Source organism: Oryzias latipes, chromosome 4, assembly GCF_053564925.1.
Source record: "Oryzias latipes strain Hd-rR chromosome 4, Olatipes_Hd-rR_3.1".
In the NCBI taxonomy this organism is placed as follows: Eukaryota; Metazoa; Chordata; class Actinopteri; order Beloniformes; family Adrianichthyidae; genus Oryzias; species Oryzias latipes.
In genome coordinates, this window is record NC_136240.1 from 18065478 (window position 1) to 18085432 (window position 19955).

Genomic DNA, 19955 nt, shown 5'->3' on the forward strand with positions numbered 1-19955 from the left:
ATTCAGTTTAATTTATAATTTGAACTTCTGTGATGTTTTCTATCTCCTCCGTCTCACGTTTTTCTCCTGGTTCAGTTTGCTCATCAACTAAAAAACGATCATTCTTATATGCTGCATTGGGCTCCAATGTTATAACAAAACTTCGAAAAAAAAGCATCACAAGCAATGGATTCAGTTTTGCTACACTATTGGCTACTGATTTTCTGTCTGGCAGCATTTCCCACAGTACTTCCTTGTGTCCTCATTAAGGTTTGAAATCAACAAGCTTTTGTCCTTTTTAATGAAGTCATTTGCTGTTTTTAAAACATTTGTTGTATCATTGTCCATGTAGTTATTTACACATTTACATGAAAATGTTGGCAGACTTGTAAATTTGTAAATTAAATGATTATTTAGAGATTTTTGGATGTAATGTGTATGGCACAACTGTCGTTTTCTGACTTTAAAAAATGGCAGTCAACATTTTAAGATCAAAATATTGATCAACAGGGAAACCAGGGAAACAGTTGTCTTGAACTCTTCCTGCAAAAAAAATAAAATAAATAAATGATCCTGTTTGTTTGCATTTCACAAGGTCAAAGAAGTTTAAAAAAAAGGAACTCAACTAATCCACTCATGTTTGGAATTCAGTTTTTTTATTTTTATTTTTTTATTTTGTTGGTTAGTCCATAGTGGCAGCACAAGAAGCTCTAAACCTTTAACACCAGATTTCATATCCTATACTTAGATGCTGATGCCACCATTACCATGTCTAAATGAAGGCATACACATAATTCCTAATCTGTTACTTTATTCAGAACTAAAACCACAGTCCTGCAGGCTCATGGCTATGAATTAATGCTCTATTTGCATCCTAATGTCTCTCAGAAATGAAAGATAATTCAAAACTTCTATGTTACTGTTACACTATTTCCTTTGATTTTAATGACTATAGGCAGGAAAGTTGTATTTTTTTTATGAAAAAAAAATAGACATGTTGAAAAAGCAAATAATATAGCAATAATTCTAGTTGTATGTTTTAAAAGCAGGATATTTGTGAATGAGTGGTATCCTGCCTTTTTCTGTTAGGATGCACCCATACTCCAATGAAGACTACATTAGTTAACAGAAATATATTCATTTTGCCATGATAGGAGCTGCTTCATAATCCGTTTTTACATTTGCAGTCCACATCAAAACTGCAGAAATCTCCTCTTTTATCAGCACGATACACAACGGGAGTCCTCTAACATTTCTATCTCTGCCTTTTCTGTTCCATATGTGTGGACTGGTTGTAAAATGCATCTTGATCCTGTCTTAGTGCAGCAAATCCATGTTAAAAGCTCCTTCGCTGCCTCTGCAGCTGGGTCATTTGCTGCACAGTCCTTGGAGGCAGCTTTTTGGAGCCTGGGGAGAACCATGAGTGACTGTTGTTAATAGAGATGGAAGAGATGAACAGAGCATGTGGGAGGAAGGCAAACAGTGATGAGTAATGAATAGCTAAAAACAAACACTCTTTTATTAACTATTTTCCATATAGTTTAGCTACTGTTTCTATATTGAAAACATGTTTTTTTAAATGTCTTTGTAAGATAGATAGATAGATAGACATTTGCACATCTTTATGAAATATGCAACTCTTATTCTTATTATATTAACAAGGGGAATAAGCAGAGCTGATTCACAGATTCACTCTCCAGCATCTTTTGTTTCTTTCTGCATCAACAGCTGACGCACTGATTCTGGCCTTGACCTATATTCCTTTAAAGGTGGCTTACGTCACATTATAAAACATCGCATTTGTTCCCCTAAAATGTGCACCAGTGCATTGAAATCTACAAGTATTTGAAGTTTCTCATGCCTCCACTCACAACTTTGTTTCCTCATATATGTGCTTTTCATGGTGCAGCCAACCACACATGAGGATCCAGTCCTAATTTTAGTGTCTGAAAGGTAAAATACAAACTGACAACTTTTCTTTGCCTTTTTTTAGAACACTGACTCAGACACTCTGACTGATGTCTACTTTCTGACATCTAAATATGTTGTTTAGGATGATGGGTTGCCAGAAGTCATTACTCATCTAATCCCGTATGTACATGATTTCATGTTAATCCCGTGACTAATACGACAGTGGCTCATGCTTAGTCATTTTTTGTCAGAGAGTGCTGTCTTTTTTTGGGGGGAATAGAGAAAATATTGAGATCAAAGGAGGAATGTGTTGCTGTTGAATTTCAACCCTGGATTTTTTTTCTTTCCTTTTGAAGCAAACAAGGGTCACAACATGCTTTACTTTTGAAAACAGTGTTTTGTGTTAATTCAAGATGTGCAGTAAAGTAGCTTGATTACAAAGGGAGTATAAAGTTTTTATTAAACATCCAGTCACTGTGTTGTAATTTTTAAGGAAACATCAATGTTGAGGTCTATGTAAAACAAAACATATTTATTTGAAAGAAGACTGCAATCAAAACCATGACAGACCCACTCTGATGAAATCGCTTTTTTTGCGTTTTTAACAGTTTTTTTGCTTTTCATGGACATATCTTAAGAAAATTAAGCTTAAAATTGCATTTCTGAGTGTTTCTTTTTTTCAAATTTTTGTGAATCAGGAGCTGACAGAAAAAACAGCTTGAATAAGCTTGTAGCAGTGACAAAACTGGTACAGTTGGCGGGCTTCAAGCTCCCTGCTTCTCCATTCCGATGCATCTACTAGAAGACAAACAGGTCCATGTACGTCTTTGTTTTACTCGTCTGACATCTGGCTCAGAACTGTTCAGCTGGACAGCTCCAATATTACTCGCCTTTTCAGTTGCACCCTGTTTTGTTAGGTTGAGGGTGTGAGGGGTTGTAAGTTAGTGGATGTAAACAGATTGATGATGGGAAATGTGGATTCAGCGCCAACAGTCCCACCCACAACTCAGAGACAAACTTCTAATGAAGTACTACCACTCTGCAGAAACTATGTCCTGGTTTTGCCAAAAAATGGCTTAATCCATACCTTCCATTTGCAATCTTTTTGAATCCATCTCCCTGCCGTTAAGACTTTATATCAGTCTCTGTCTTTATAACTGTTTTTTGGCCAGCATCCTAAAGTTCTTGTCATATCTCATCATGTACCATTTACTTGACCACCTTCATTCCAGCAGACGCTCGCACTTCCTGCCACGCTCACATCTTAACTTCGAACCCAGTTCATGAAGTCATTACATCAGGTGTCTATTGCAATTCTGCCATGACACACCAGCGCCTGAGCATGCAGAGGTGGGTGTGTGTCACAGGTTAACAAACATGAAAGTAAGAATTGATTAAAAAAATAAACAAACGTAAAAGCGCATTTAATTGTCTTATCAATTTTATTTGACAAGTATCCATTTTTTTAGTAGCATGAATTACTTTTGGTATAGTATCTCACTTCAGAGTTTGGAGTGTCCTGGCCTGTTACTGTCTACTTTAACTTCAGCTCAAACTCTGTGTGTTGTTCATCTTGTGCACTTTTGAGCAATTTGTTAAACAGTTCCTGCTCTGTTTTTCCAGAATGAATTGCTTTAGTTTATTATTTTAAACATCTATTCAAGAGTAAACGTTTGTATTTGGTAGATGTTGTTTTTTCCCCCTTTAAAGCATTGAGTAGGCCCAGCTTCTATCTTGGTTGTCTGGCTCTGTGGTATTTGAAAGCTCCCTGAAAGAGTGACACGGAGTAAACAGGAAACCGCACAGCAGGTGGAGTGGACACATTCTCACTTTAAAACTAACTAACCTGTTTATATTTGATGGAATTTTACTGGAAAAACACAGTTCAGCTAACATTAGACAGGAAGCCTTAACTAATCCAAGGGTTTTTTTGTGTTCTATGCCATTTAAATTGTATCTATAATTTAAAGTTATTTTTAGTGACTTTTTTGTATTTTTTTAAATTTATTTAGATATTAATCCAAATGGTAAAAATATGCATGCGTGCAGCTACATTTAGCCACAGCAAATGGGTGCAATTGCAACCTTCCTGCTTTCCTGGTGGCTTTTTTTTTAAGAAACACTTCCTGTATGCTGAAGTGTGGACTTTGCAAAGCCACAATGACACAGTCACAGCTGCTGTGGGCGGTGATCTTTGCGTTCTGAGGATGTTTTTACATCCGTGCACTCCTTTAAAAGTTAACTTTGTGCTCTACCAAGGTCAACCAGAAACCCAGGAAGCTTCAGTGTTATTTAAGAACAGCAGTCTAGAATATTTCCAGAAGGTGTGGTCTCTCACTTCCACTTTTCTTTTTTAAATTACAAACCCCTCATTTTGATTTTCTTAGAATTTAATTACTGTGTCTCACTAATGGCATTAGACCTGAGGCCAGCATCCTTTAGGACGGAACTTATTAAACCGTGTGCCCTCCCCCATAAACACACAAACAGTCCCCCTTCACTGCCAGTTAACCCTTTATATGCACATAGTTATGACGAAACCACACTTTTAAGATTTGATACAATGCGTTAATTGTTTTCATAATTTATTCAAAACCAATCACAGATAATTGTTACTTGTAATTTCTTGTGATGTGTTTATTCTCTTAAGCATTTTATTTGTTATGCTAAAAACAAAAACCATCAAAATCTGGCCAAGGATCAACTTTAAAGTGTAAGGTTAAAAATACAAAACCACCTGCTCGTGCTGTGCTGTGTTGTTGCCAAGGGCAACACGCACAACTCATGGCTCCTCTTCATGTGACTGATGAAGCAGTAATTCACCTGATACTCAAAAGTACAGAAATGACACATGCACTTTTATTTTCTCCATTATTAGTCAGTATTGGATACTTTAATAGTCAAAACCAAAATTGGTGATGTACCAGTATATTTCGATACCTTGATATCAAGATTACTATCACTGCTGTAGATTCGTAGAATATTAGAGGGACAAACTACTGTAATCTCAACCAAAATTATAGTTTATATTACTTGGAGAATATAGGTTATTTGACTGCTCTGTTGTTTTTAGTGTTTACTGTCTGTCCTGGTCTATGTGGTTTAATAGATTATGAAACGTTTAGGTTTTACTCAGGGATGTCAACTCTCCTTGGCAGGTCAGCAGTACATTGTTTTGTTCCACTGTGATCCATTTTCTGCTTTTTTTCTGTCATTTGTTTCACTGAAAGCTACAGAAATGAAAAAATAGGAAATGAAACAAGCAGCTGGGATAGCAAAAGAAAATATTGAAATAAGCCTTCTAGATTTACTCCCACGTAGTGCTGAGAACATCTACCATCTTGACAGTGACTCATCCCAACAACCTGGAGATTTAATGTTTAATTATCTCAGACAATCATTCTGTGGGGGAAATACATCTTTGGAGATAAATTGAAAAAATTTTAGAAAAAAGCTTTTTCTCTTTTAAGGAATCATATATTTTGCAGGTGGAGAACCTTAAGTCCTTTGGCTTAACAATCCAGATCTTTGGAAAGTGTGGGAATCCCCTAAAGAGGTGTCTGCAACCAGAACGGGCAGAGGAAAGCTTCAGGTGTGATGTGTGCCCGAGTGTCAGCAAGAATAAAAGAAAAAGTGTAGAAGACTATGGAGAGAGAGTTTCTTGTTGGTGACTTAGAGACTCTAAAGCAGAGCTGGAGGTAATGGAGGATGAGGTTCTCTTTGGGAGTGATGAGGATGGATAGAAACAGGAACAAAACCATCAGAGGAACAGCTCAGGTTAGATGTTGTGGAGATAAATGCAGGGAAGCAGATTGAGATGATGTGGACATATTGAGAGGAGGGACAGTGATGACGTTGGTAAAGGATGCTGTGATTGAAGCTAGCAGGAAAGAGTCCTAGAGGAAGACCTGAAAGGAGGTTCATGGATGCTATAAAGGAAGACATGAGGGTAGTTTAGGTGAGGGAGGAGGATGTAAAAGAAATTATATGGTGGCAGATGATTAGATGTGGTGTCCCCCAAATGGAACAGTCAAAAGGCAGACAAGAAGCTGAGGACTTTAGCAGCTAAACTAATTAAAATAAAAACATTAAAAATCACTAAAACCTTCTATAAATTAAATATTTTTTTAAAAGTAGAAATATAAAAGAACAAATGTACTTGAAAAAGATATTAAGTTATTGCTTTTAACCAAAATACATTTTAAAAGTTTTACCTTAATGTGATTAAAAACCCTTAAAAAAAGCTGATGAAGAAAACTAATATATAAAAAATAACTGAAATGTAAAACCCTATACTTTGGATTTTATGTTGTTCTCTTTGCTGATGTTGCTCATAAGTTACTTATTCTGTTAACTTAAAGATGATAATAACCATTTTTTCTTGAGCCTGTTTCATCAATAAACAATGTACTCCTTTAGACTTAGTCACTACAGACAGTCACCACTGATGAAGTTGTTTTCTTAAGGTGAAGCAGCAGTTCTCCACCTTTTTACAAAAATATACCCCACCCCCTTTTTAAGCAACTTAACCCATTACCTGCACAAAGCTTTACTTGTTTGGCACCATTAATGCACAAAGTCAGTTTATAGAGTATCAAAGAAAACATTTAGCAGGAATAATACAACAAGAAAATGTTCAAAATTGACACTCTGCATTTGAAAAAAGCTTTCTGAGAGATATTAAGTGTTAAAAGCATTTTCTATTAAATGGAGATTAAACGATGAAATACTCTCAGGTTTATCATTTGAGAGTTTGAGAACCACTGATTAGAAGACCACACAGGGTAAGCTTCATACTAACACCTTAAATTGGGATGGGGGTTGTGCCCCTTGGGTTGGGGTGCAGGCGGGGAACCCTGGTCCTAGAGGGGGGGCTATCTCATCCTCCGGGTGGGGCTGAGGTCAGCCTGTGCCCCGGCTGCTAGGGGCTGCACCTGACCTGGGCGGGGTGCTCGCCTGAGTTTGGGCCCCCGTCGCCTCTGGTCCCGGGTGTGGGTTGGGGCCATCCTGATTACCCTGCCAGTGCCCTTGTCATCTCCCGTCAGCTCGGCTGTGGCTGATGGGGGTGGAACACTCGGCCGCCTGGAGGGGTGGGTGCTTGTGGTCGGTGGGGTCATCTGATGGGTTTGAGACGCCTGGGGACCAGAGCTCCCATTGGGGGCCAAGGTGTCTGGAGCTGGGGCTCTGCTTTGCAACTTGCGGATGGTATCTAGCCTTGATCCTCCCTGGCTGTGTGGTCTTGGGGGTGTTGGTGAAAGGGGGCTGGTGCACTCTGTGGCGCCTCTGCCACACCGTGCGGCTTGAACTGGTGCGTCATGCTCATGGGGGTTAGGAGATGGAGTTCCTGTGGCACCGGTCCATGTTGGAGCATGACCAGTCTCCCTATATGCACTTAACACTTCACCAAGAAGCCTGAAAGTTGGTAGTGGGGGGGCGCTATACCAAAAAATAAAATAAAATAAATATGTAAAGATATGAATGCCAATTAGGAGAAAAAAGCATGATTATCAATAGAGGAAATAAGTAAATAAATTACAGTTAAATTGACACACACAAATCAGATATTGGTTTCACATTTAATCCAGGTCCAGCGGTTTTTGAACAGGACCCGGTCTAAGGTGATCTTAGTGCGAAAAATGCAATGGAATGATCCTTTAGTGCACTCGCGAATTGGAAGCTATGAATCAGAAGCCAACCTCAGCCCCGTCCCTAGCTCTGGGGTGTGGGGTGCTGGTGGAGCATTTGTTGTGATCAAGGAACACTTCGGGAGGCACACATTCGTTCAGCCCACCTGCCTATTAAATGTTGCATTCCATAAGCCCCTATTGTAACAGTAAAATCTGTCCAAAAAAAGAGGCATTTAGCTCGGATCCGCTTGCTCAGCTGTTGGACAGGACAAGTTTTAAAAAAAGTAACATTCAGTTTTTTTTTTGTTTTGTTTTCTCTTTTTCTGTACTTTTAAGTGAACTTGCTCCAATCAGTCTCATTTACTTTTCTATACAGAAGAAAGTTATGGACCATAAGCCCTATTACCTTTCGGGAGTCATTTCCTGATTGTTACTTTGACACTAGTTATTAATGAATATTTGTTCTTTCTTGGCAAAGAGACTAAAGCTGATCCTATCTTCCATTGAAGCCACTCACTCTTCTGTTGAGTCACACCTGTTGCTTTGCTTGTGGGAGGACTCAGTTTTTTACTTGCTTTGTCTTCACAGGATTAAAAAAACGTACAAGGAAGGCCTTTGGGATACGGAAGAAAGAGAAAGACAATGACTCCACGTAAGTCCCTCCTCTGATTTAAAGCTGTAATTATTTTTAGTAGATTGAAGAAAATGTGAATGGAAACATTTTTCTGTGATGCTGTTTTGTTGCATTTGCGCTTGAGATGCGAAATTGTAGTTAAATGTTTAAAAATCTAAAATATGAAATTATTTTCAGTAATTTCTTACTGATGTTCTTTTGGGAAACCTGCTGCTCTATGTAGAAATGAATGTGGTTGTTAGATTATTGAAAGCTGCCCAAGTCTCATTAGCTTTATTTCCAAGCTTAGTTGTTTGTGACATCACTCAAAGTGGGGTTTAAAAATGACTCAATGTGTGACTTCAACTGTATTTAGTAGACTTTTGAAAAACAACCAAGTTGACTACCGTAATATCCAAGGCATTTTAAATACTTCTTCTTTCTTTCTCTTTATTCCTCACAGAGGGTCCCCAGACCGAGACGGGGGTGTAAGTACTACCAAGTATTTAAATCTTAACACAGGACAAAAATCAGTTTGTGGTTCTCTGTGAATCAGGTGACAGAATGGCATGAATGAAAGGCAAATTATCCACTTTTATGTCTTTTTGCTTGCCAGGAACCCCAAGAAGTTGAGTCGGTACTTAACTTTATAGAGTACACTAGTTCATAGCATTGTGTGTTCAATTAAGTAGAGGGTAGAAATTTATCGTAGTTTCATTTGCACACTCTCTGAGGCTTTGAAAAGAAAATGCAGCAGAGCTGAGATTATGGATCGCCATTCAAAACTTACACTGCTTTAGTGTATAAGCTCTTTAGTGTAATTTGGTGAAAAATGATTGTGGTCTAATAACGGTTCCTGACTACTTTTCTAGTTACCTTTACAAAAGTTTATAACTTTCAGTGTTGATTGAACCTTTAGTCTCACATTACATTCATTAACGAACAAACAAGGAACAATTTAAAGATGAAAATAAAAATCTAGTCTGTCTTGTTTGAATAAAAACCAGAAGACACTGAGATTGAAAAGGATTTGCTGCAAAAGTTGCACAGAAAGTAGGTAAAAACGGCATAACATCCATTTATATTAGTGGAAAATTTCAGAGAAACTCTGTTTTTCTCAGTCCCAGAAAAAGACAAATGGAACTCCTAATGGCTTCTATGAAGATATTGACTGGGAAAGATATGTAAGTAAGAATTTCACTCCAATATTATTCCTCTACTCTTAGTTTTAAACATGGTTGTGCTTCTGCAGTTTATATTTTAATTTGTACCTTTGTTTTAGCCTTCTTATGTTGCTGTCCTGTACAGGCAGCTATAAAAAGGATGTTTTTGAAATATCAATAACAATGTGCAGCAGATTGAATTTGCTGCCCTTATTGTGATGATTGCAGCTTTGTAAACTGTTGGCTCTGTGTCACTGAGAAGGGAAGCTAAAATGTGTTAACATGTCAATGATCAAAGCAGGAGCAGACATGTTTCAGTTGTATCATGCATACATTTTAATGGTTTTATACCAAGCCTGTTGAGTTCAATTCATGTCTTTTACAATTGTAAAATTGTTTTACAACGCCATACTGTCAGGAAAACAGGACTTCAACAAGACCTTGGTTTTAAATCCAATTCTTTAATTTGACATCAGTTACATTTTTAAAAATTATCTACTTTCTTTATGTAATTCTAAATATAATTTGAAACTTTTTGAAGGTTCGTGTTCAATCTGACCAACTGCACCTGCAAAGAATCCCGTTTTAGTTTACTGTGTATTACCTTCTCCTTTGGTCATACTAACTTCCCAGCAAATCCGGTACACAGCATTATTTGGAATTTTGTTGTTTCCTTAAGATTACTGACACATCCAGAGAAAATTGTTTATATTGAATGAAGAGCTTTGGAGCAAAAATGTCTTTTAAATTCACATTTTGGGTTTTGGTCAAGATATTTATTTATTTTTGTAGTGATTCAGGGCACACATCTGATTTTGAACGTGAATTTTTCCAAAACCACACATTTTGGTCTTTTTATCTGAGAGCATAGATGGGTAGGAAACTGACATAAATTACCAGTAAAATTAATATTAATTTTAACTACTAAAAATTATTTGAAATCAAACCTCTGTGTTTGATTATTTTGCAATCTTTTCTATTTTAATGAAGTTAATTGCATTTTAATTGGGTTTCTTCTGAGATTACTATTTTGTTGAGTATTTTACCCACATTTTTACAGTTGACAGCACATGCGCATGTGCTGTTCTGATGACCTTAAAAGTATTGCAAAAGTCAGAAATGATCTTTGCAAATATGCAAGGATTTTCCTGTTGTCAATCTTTTTAAAATATGCTCTTGTATAATTTCTACAGCCACACATTGTTTTGAAACAAGGACAAATGGGTGTTGCAAAAACATTGAAATTATTCTGCACTTGCAAGTTTTTTGCATATAAAAAAATGATTTATATGTTTGAACATACATTTTGTAATTAAAAACTGTGTATAAGAGCAATAAATTGCTACATGTGTTGCTATGTTACAGAATTCTCCTGAGGTGGATGACGAGGGCTACAGTATCAGGCCTGATGAAGAATCTGAGGAAGGAGATATCCTTAGCACAGCATCATCCCTTATTGTCTTTTATTCTTTTTGTCTTTCAGGTGCTATGAAAACCTTTTGTTTTTTTTCAGTATTTGTTTAAAGTGTTACTTAAAGTTTTTTTTTTCTTTTGTAATTCATGTGACATTTAAACTGATCCACAAAGATCATATAATCCTTTTTTTTTAATCAATGGCTTTGTTCACCAATGTCTTTTTAAACAAATCATTAACAAAATCCGAAGGAATTTGTTGCAAAACTTGTATAAAATGGTAAAAAAAAAATAATGTGACATTTCATTTGGTAAACATAGAGAAACAGAAAGCTTAAGAAAAGCTTTTGTAACTTTGTGACATCTGGAAAGAACAAAGTTTCCTCAAAAAGTTGTAATGTGTTAGTAGGGATATCCATTTCCAGCAACTTAAGCAGGATTTCAGTCATGCCGATTTTGACCAGTAGTTTTTGTACAATTACTAGCTTTAAAAAAATTTAGTCAAGGATAAAAAATGGAATATTTCCCCCACAAAAAGTAATTTAATATAACAAATTTAAAAGAAATAACATGAAAATGTAAACGTTTTTATGGGAGAAGTGTTTATTTCCTTGACTTTGCCCTCCTACTTGTCGCAAAGGCCCATTTCTTCTCTTCTGATGAGTCAGAGGAGGAGGAGGATCGCAGAAAGAAATTCAAGATCAAGATCAAGCCTCTGCCGGCTGATCATGTTGTGTCGGCGCCCTCGGTCGATGAGCTCAAGGCCTCCATTGGCAACATAGCTCTGTCCCCATCTCCTCTGGTGAGTAGTCCTGACGTCACCATCTTCTCACTACAGGTTTTCATTTACAGGGACACCTGTGTTAGTGTCTGCAGTGCAGATGACTCCTGCTGCTCCTCTACGTCTTTATATGCAGTACTTGTGATTTTACATACAGTAAGAATATGTCCATATGTGGCTGCTTGGTTGTTCATACAGAGAGGGAAAATAAAACCAATAAACTTGAGTATCACTTGAAAGTTGGAAGAATACATTTGTTGTATCATTGGAGTAAAATAAAAACACTTTGTTAATTTAGAAGCCCATTTAAATATCTTTTTTGGAGATTGAGTTGGACCATTTTTTTGGCATTTCTACCATATGATTTTTGCACCATAATTTTTTTTATATTTAGCTTTAAATTTGTTCTTTTTAAAATCAGACAAGTAAAAATTTTTCCAAAATCATTTTTAAAACTCATAAACTAGAAGCACCTTTACTCATCATATCCAGTCTCATTTTACTGCTAAATATTGTCATTTTTAGTGTTAAAATCCAAGGTTGAAAAAACAACTTGAGAATTTAATATTCATTTTTTGTTTGTTTTTGTTAATATTACTTTAATGAAAAAACACTGAAATCATCCACAGATGATAAATCATATTTTCTGATTGGCCGCTGTCTTCTCTGTTTTAGGAGTCGCACAGTAACATGTTGCCAAATGATGAAATATTGCTTGAAAACTGGAAACTAACCTCACACATATGATCAAAACTAACAGTCAAGAGAGAAAATAAGGACAACCATAAAATGTTGGTATAACACACAAACCATGCATGTTTAGTAGATCCTTGCTGGGCATTTTGATTGACCCATGCCCTTCCCAAAACCTCAGTCATTTTGTTTAGTGTCTTCCTGGCTGTTGAAGAAAGTGAGCAAACAGGGGAGACCAGAAGAGCTGTCATAAGCCTTCAGAAAGAGATTGTATCAGCCTGTGAAACTGATAAAAAAGTTATGCAACCAGCCATTCCACTGTATGGAAAATGGTTTACAAGTGGAGGGCTTTCCAAGCAGCTGCCAACATCCCTAGGTCTGGTTCTTCCTGCTGGTTTACCTTGAGAACCAACCAGTGACAGATTTTGCAGTTTAGGGGCCCCGTATGAACAACAACATGGGGCCCTCTGCAGCGGTTGTTTTATTATATTTTTTTATTCCTTACCTATAGGGTAAACCGTAACTTCCTTACTGGTCCACTTTGAGACAATGTCACAACTCCGCGCTGAACGTCTGTGGAGAACACATTTCACAGACGTAGGTGCTAGACAGATAAGGGTATTAGGACTCTAAGTTTAGTTTTAAATATGTGCGACCAACAACAAAATGCAACCTTGGACATACTTAACTTGTGAGCATTGCAGCCGTCTGCATCTTGGCTGCACGTATTAAGTGTGGCCAACATGAATTTCCATCACTTATTCACCTGAGACTTTTTGTTTTTCTAACTGTGTATTAAAAGGAACTTTGCGCAACACCAACAGTAAAAATTCTTCCAAAAACTTGTACATGTATTCATCAAACAAATGATCCATTGTTTATATTAATTTAACAAAAAGCTCAGTTGTTTTCCTGCTTCATTCTGTCTTTTCAGCGCAGCTTTGCATCAGATCTAAAGTGAAATCAATTACCTATTATATAGAAAGGGAGGATATGGAAGAAAAATGCCTAGAATGTAAAAAACAAAAAATAACAAGCTTTACATTTTTAGCATACACTGAGTAAACTAAAGGGACAATCAATCTTCACTTAGGATGGAGTAACCTCTTGTGCGACAGAGCTCCCAGCCTGCACTTAAATTAAACAGGAAATAAAAAATGAACCGTTTTTGATGATAAAATTATAAAAATGATTGGAATCAAAATTATCAATTGCATACAGGTTAGTGTGAACACATATTTATTTTATCAACAGTAGGCTTTACATTTCATGATGGCAGGTAGGAGGAAAAAATCCCACCCGCCCAAATTGTGTCCATCCACTTAAAATGCGCCCTACTGAGCTGGTAACCGCCCAGTCTGGCCATGCTGCCCCTGCTCGCTGACTTTAAAGTGCCAGTCAATTGCTGCAGAAGGATGGGGGAGAACCAAACACTAAACACACTACATGATAAGTTCAGTGATTTGGGTTGTTTTTTCATGACAGAGTTAAATATTTTTGGATGTAAAATTTATTTTAGACATTTTTATGAAGTGTTCAGATCGGGGCCCCTAGAAAGTCGGGGGCCTTGGGCGATCGGCTAACTTTGCCTAGTGGTAAGTCCGCCCCTTAAGTTAAAATTGGTTCCAAAATATGCAGGCTCGATGGGGTGTCTTAATTTTTTCACATTACCGTTGCAGCATTAAATAAGAAATGCAAAAATTTAGACAACAAAGGAAGAAAGTGGAGAATATACTTTAGTAAACATATCTGCTGGTTCATTTTTTAATTCACTGCAGTTGTTGTAGTTTTATTACCCTGGACCACATCAAGCCAACATAACCAGAATTGCTCTTTGTCTTGAGGTTTCATATCTGCAGTTTTGCAGTTGGCACACAGTTTTCTCAAATATCAAAAGGTTTTTCTGTGACCAAACCCAGAGTGTCTGGTTTGAAGCTCCGTCTAGAATTTCATGTCATGTCTCCTTCCTGGGAGGGTTCAGCCAGTTTAAGTTTCATGCAGACTTGGTCAGTCTCACCGCGACTTTTGCTCTTCATATTAACTGAAAGCCTTTAATCTATTGCTTAATGTGCCACCACTCAAGGAAACAGTGTGTCTGCTGCTTTGCAGCATGTGCAGCTCTCGTGCAAAAGCATCCAACTCAGTTAGGAACTTACTGCAGGGGGACATAGCATTTATGCTGCATTCTATTAGCACTGGGGCTCTGGTGCAGAATGTGGCCTTCAGCTGCTGTCCTATGTGTTCTCCAGATAGGGCAGTTAACTAAGGTGTCCCCCTTGAATAATTTACGTAGGAAAGTGGGCACAATGAACTTGTGTTACAATCTAGAATATAATGAGATTACTTGTGGTCATTTGAGATCTGGCCTCAATAATTTAATCCTACTTTGGTGTGTTCGGCCTGTGCCTGTGTCAGCCTGATCAAGTGTGAAGCTCTTTTCATGCTGTGTACACACGTAGCAAGCTTTGTATCCAAAAAAAAACACAAAGTTTCCTGCTTTGCATGCTCTTAAGAGCCGGCATAGGTTTTGTTTTCTCACTCTTTAAATAAAAATGTAATTACTGAGCAGTACTTTTTGTTGTTATGTTATGTTTAGTACTTGTTGTTGTTATGCAAGTAGCGTCTTGTCTACTGCATTGAATTACTAGATTATTTCCCTGCATTCATGAAAATGAAAAACATTGCAGTAACAAAAGCCACCATGATTAACCTACTATTCTGCATGTAAGCATGAGCTAGCATAGGGTATGGCTTTACATTCTTCCACCATGAATTAAAAGAAAAACCTCACATATAAACCTAACACCAAAATTTTAGAAAATAGCTCAAACTTCATTCTCAGTGATTATAAGGATTTATTTTAATTAAAAAATGCTTTAAAGAAGGTCATGATAATTCAAAATAAAAGCTTGGTTTACCCTAAAAGTGAGCGTATTCTTGTATCATATCATACAGATAGTGTTTTACATTTTGCACAGAGGCTCTGCTTTGTTGCTATTAATGCATTCTCTTGTCTGGTCTTCTAACGATTTTCTCTGCTACTGCCTTTTTTTTTAACCTCACTATTTTTTTCTCTTTTACTTTTTTGTGATTTGCTGCCTAAAATGACGCTAAACTCTGTAGAGGACTCCGGTAAGCCTCTGCTGTTTAACTCTTTTTCTTTACACTGATTCTGTTTGCTTTAACTTTCTTAAAAGATAAAGACTTTGGTGCATCTTTGCTTCATATGCAGTTTGACTAGGAAAAAAAAATCACCCTACTTGTGGAAACTGGAAGCGTGCTTTTTGGGCCGACATTCAGTGTTTTAAAAGTTTTCCACTAACAAAGGCGTCTCAAATCTGATTTTGATTAGTTGTGGAGTCTTGAAGCAGCAGGTCTCAGTCCAGATAACAAGATTATAAGCAGTCTGGGGTACAAGGGGGCGGTCAAGTTGAGTTTAAATTAAAAGAAAAAATGTCTAAGGCCATCTTGATTATCAGCATCTTAGAGTGGAATACTTATTTTTATAATTCAAACATCTTTGTTTGGATGAAGTTTTCAGTTCTTTGTTATATTTTCTACCACTGCAGTGTCTTCTTTGATCTGGTTCAAATTTGCTGGCTGTGATGCATTTATACCAAAGACCTATGCTAGTCCCTAAAGGATGCCGTGAGAATCTGAGAGCCTTGTAATCTTCTTCCTGTTTACATTCAGCACAGCAGCAGTGATTGGTTCCCTCATCATGTACTGCTGCAGTGTCCTTCCTCACTCTAACCAATGGGAGATGCCCTGTCTCTTACTAGCTCCTCCCATCGTTGCATCACTTTAATCACTCATGGCTCACTGCACAAGTGGAGCAAGCACAAGACTGAGGGATAAAGGGGGAGAGGGTCTATGGGAGGGAGGTGGACACAAACAGATGAAGAGATTTCAGTGGAAATTGCAGAGACCAAGGGGGCAGATGGGAGGCTGGCCGGGAACATGAAAAGAAACTCAAAGGGATTAGGTGGGAAAATAACAGTTGAGGGATTTGGAAAAGACCAGATGAACATAAATAAGTTGGGGGCGTTGAGAGGCAACTGATTAAAGCCTCTTGGCGTGATATACTAAATAAAATCATCATAAATGTTGAACAAACACAATATTTTGGTTTCTGTCATCTTTTCCCTGTACCTTCATTCACAAAAACTTTAAAGCTATAATGAAGCACTGAAAGGACTTTTCTTTCATTTTCAGCAGGATCAGCCACTCTTTTACTAGTACATATACTGTCTGCTTTACTGATTTGTCACTCTCTGATCAGGTATCTCTTCTCTCTTCCTTTTTGCTGGTCACAGAGACGTAGCCCGGTAAGTCTCCTTCCGTCTTCCTGGGATTAAAATAAATACATGGCTTCCTGTGCCGCTTGCTTCCCACTTCATCCTTAGCTTTGATCTACAGAATATGATTGGGCTGTCAGTGACTGGAAATGGCCAATGATTTTATTTTCACCTTTAAAAGACGATTTTGCCTAACACAAGTAGTTAAAAAAAAAAAAAAAGACAGCTTCAAATGCTCAAAGCTCATGCGTTTCTTCTGTTCTTGTTTTTCCATAAAAGCTGTTTTTCTTTAACTGACAGACAGATTTGCATTTTTGGAAGCCAGCTCTTTTGATGTCTCATTTCAGTCACTTCACATTACGTCTCTCCTTCTGCTCCAACCTCCATCCTCCACTCTTTCAATCTCATCTTACGTGCCTTTACCTCCCTCCTAGCTTTTTGTGTCCTTATTCTAGCAAATCCATTCTAACACAATAATAGTTGTGGTTGCTCTCCAAGATCCATCTACGTCTTTTTGAAGGTTTTTTACACTCCAGCTTCTTTTAATTCACACTTTGTATGGTGCTAAGTGACCTTTTTTTTCCCCCTTAAAGCATGCACTTGCAGCCGTCTTCATCACCGTTAAAACCACAGCAGCACTAAACTCACTATTTCTAACTAATTTAAGACTAACAATGTTGTTGCTGTCAAAATATGTTTGCAAAATCTATCGTATGACTTTAGGACTGTTGGTTTTGTCTATTTATTTCCTTTGAAGAACTAGAATCCTCAGAAAGATGAACTGTTTTGCAGACAGTCTGGAGGTCATTTAATAGTCTTTTGGACTTGTCAGATCAGATTTGCTCAACCCAAGGCTGAGGTTGATCCTGCGCCCTTTACATCCAAGCAGAATCAATTTTATCTGTCTTAGCCACACACTATTGTCTCAGTTTCAGTTGCCACTGTTGTAAATAAATGGAATGATGTAGGGTTTTTATTGATCTCTATTCTTTTCTGTTCTTCCCCTTTCACAGGGTTTAAAAGGAAACGCATCTGGTAGGCATTGGAGTTTCTGCACCTGATTCTGTCTTCTCTTTTTAAAAACTATTGATCTAGAAGACAGTGATGCACAATCTGCTTAGGTTGACAAACTAAATTTGTTCTCCCAGGTGAGAAGATTGCCAGACCAAGGCGTGTTGTTCCTGCCCCCATGCTCTCCAAACCAGCTCCAGCCCCACAGCCCCCCAGGTGTGTACCACACTTGATGATGCATCTCTATTGGATATATGTGAATTGTGACTAAAAATCCCAATAATGTCACTCATGAATGACTTTAGTGTAATCAATAAATAGCTGCAAACTTTATAAAATGTTCCTCTGTTTCCTTCTTTAGTCAACAAACACCGGTCTCTGAAGACACAAAATCCTTATTCGGGCCTCCTTTAGAAACGCCCTTTGGAGAAGGGAAAACTGAAGGTAATTCTCTCTGCCTCTCCTATTGTGTGTTTGACTGAATTTTCATGTTGACAGCGAGTACTTGTCTTAAATTATGTCTACAGCACTGAAACACATTTGCTTTTTCAGCGTCTTTCTGCTCCCTTCCCTTGTTTCAGTCTTTATCTGTTGGGTTTCCTATGCTGGTTTGGATTTGCTCTGTCTGTTTCTTCTGAAGTCAAAGTTGACGTGGGTCCTCAAAGATTCATGTGTAATTTGTTGCTCACAGACTTGAATCAATGTCACGAGCTCAGCTTGATGAGCTGTCCCTATCTTACACTCAGCTCTGCTGGATTAAGCGATGGAGGCTGTTTAAGGGCCCTGGTGTTACATAAGTGTCATCACAGGCATAACAAAGGTCAACCTGCCTTAAACATCCCTTTAAAGATTAATTCAGACAAGTATTCCACTACTGGGCTTTCTATTTTCACAAGATGTTAGCATCACAGGTGAACCTCAGAATAAACTGTCTGGACATGATACTGAGTCATAGTCAGAGTGTACTTACCTTAAGATTCAGTTTGCATCGTAATTTGTTTGCAAAATATGGATGACACATGATTTCAAATAAAACTCTGCAAAGATTTGTGTATTTAGTTAAATCCTGTCTTTAACTGGCATAGTAATTTAAAAAAAAAAAAAAAAGGTAAAAAAGAACGTATTTTTACCACCACTATAATTATTATATATATTAAGTTAAGCTAAATTATGAGGTTTGACTTACAAACTTCATTTATTTCCCATCAATTTTTTAAATGAATATAGTCAATGTGTCTAATTCAAAGATTACACATGCTTGCCTTCCTACACTTTGCTGCTTAGACTTCAAATTTTCCCCTTTTAACACACAGAAAAAGACCATGGACATTTTTCTAGATTGTTGAAAAAAATCCCAAATCTTTCATTTGTCATGCAGCCTTTATTATGGGTTTTTCAAACTTACAAAGGCAATACGTTAAGTATCTATTTTTTTTACAAATCTTGTTCTAGGATTTGATTATTTTAACACCTTGTTTATAATCTTAAGAGGCAGCTCAGAGCAAGACTTGCACATCAGATGGATCGTCACACTGAAGACGCACACAGACAAATAGATATTTTCCTAAATCCTTTTTTCAAAAAACAACTGGTAGAGCAGAAATGATCAGGACCATCCTGAATGTACACAGCAACTGCTTTTTATTTATTTAGTTGTTGTTAATGCATCTCAGCCAAAAAAAAAAAGTCGGTCTAAAATTAAATCAGAGCTAATCAAGTGACTTTGAATTTGTTCCGAAATATTAAAGTTGCCCTATAGTCCGGTGGTGGTTAATTCTACTTGTGCCTACTAACCTCCAATTGATTTTCTGTGGTATACAGTGCTCAGAAATTGGTCAAAATGTTATAGTTTGACTTGTGACATGTACTGTCCTTCTGTGAATGGGTTGAATGAAGTTTGAATTAGCTCACTTGACTTATTTTTTTCTTTACTCTTAACTTACTTTTTACTTTAATGTTACCTTTTAAAATACAATAAAAACCTTTTTGATTTTCTTTAACTAGAGACCAATAATGGAGGAGTAAAAGAGCTACAGGTTGCAGACCCCTGAGTTAGACTCTCATGTACTTCTGCTGATCACACCCCTTGACCTCAAGGGCCAAAACTTAAAACCTGCAGAATGACATTTGTTCCCTATTAATGCCCTTCACATGGACTTCTCTGTCCCTTCCTGAATGTAGTGGTTCTTTCTGAGTCTGATGTGTGGGGGACTCCTCTCCCAGAGCCTGACTCATCTTTGACAAGATTCTTTCCTGCAGGATGTAAGTTTTGGAATTTCCTGCGCTCACCTACCCATCTCCCAGGAATGACTGCACAGACCCATTAGCACACCTCATCAACCCCTTCAGATGTGCAGCCCTAATGATTTTTGTTTTTTTTTTCATTTTAATCAGACCTCCATCTGTTTGATTTCATCATCTGTCATTTAAAAACACAGTTGGGATCACTAGCTGTGTTGTTTGTCC

At 37.4% G+C, this 19955-nt stretch overlaps 1 protein-coding gene across 13 annotated transcripts in view; it reads left to right on the top strand.

The window, feature by feature from the left end:
- Window positions 1-19955, top strand: part of sgip1a (SH3GL interacting endocytic adaptor 1a) — a 54398-nt gene that overhangs the window by 19329 nt on the left and 15114 nt on the right. For 4 of the 13 annotated variants that reach the window (XM_020702446.3, XM_020702450.3, XM_020702449.3 and 1 more), the window contains 12 exons: window positions 8106-8169; window positions 8594-8618; window positions 8747-8767; window positions 9252-9314; window positions 10659-10722; window positions 11336-11508; window positions 15304-15312; window positions 16497-16508; window positions 17492-17513; window positions 17627-17705; window positions 17851-17933; window positions 19671-19751. In XM_020702446.3, coding sequence (XP_020558105.1) covers window positions 8106-8169; window positions 8594-8618; window positions 8747-8767; window positions 9252-9314; window positions 10659-10722; window positions 11336-11508; window positions 15304-15312; window positions 16497-16508; window positions 17492-17513; window positions 17627-17705; window positions 17851-17933; window positions 19671-19751 — 696 coding nt within the window. Of the gene's footprint in view, window positions 1-8105; window positions 8170-8593; window positions 8619-8746; window positions 8768-9251; window positions 9315-10658; window positions 10723-11335; window positions 11509-15303; window positions 15313-16462; window positions 16509-17491; window positions 17514-17626; window positions 17706-17850; window positions 17934-19670; window positions 19752-19955 lie in introns of those variants that run through there. The other 9 variants (XM_020702451.3, XM_078945952.1, XM_078945953.1 and 6 more) reach the window with 6 other exon arrangements.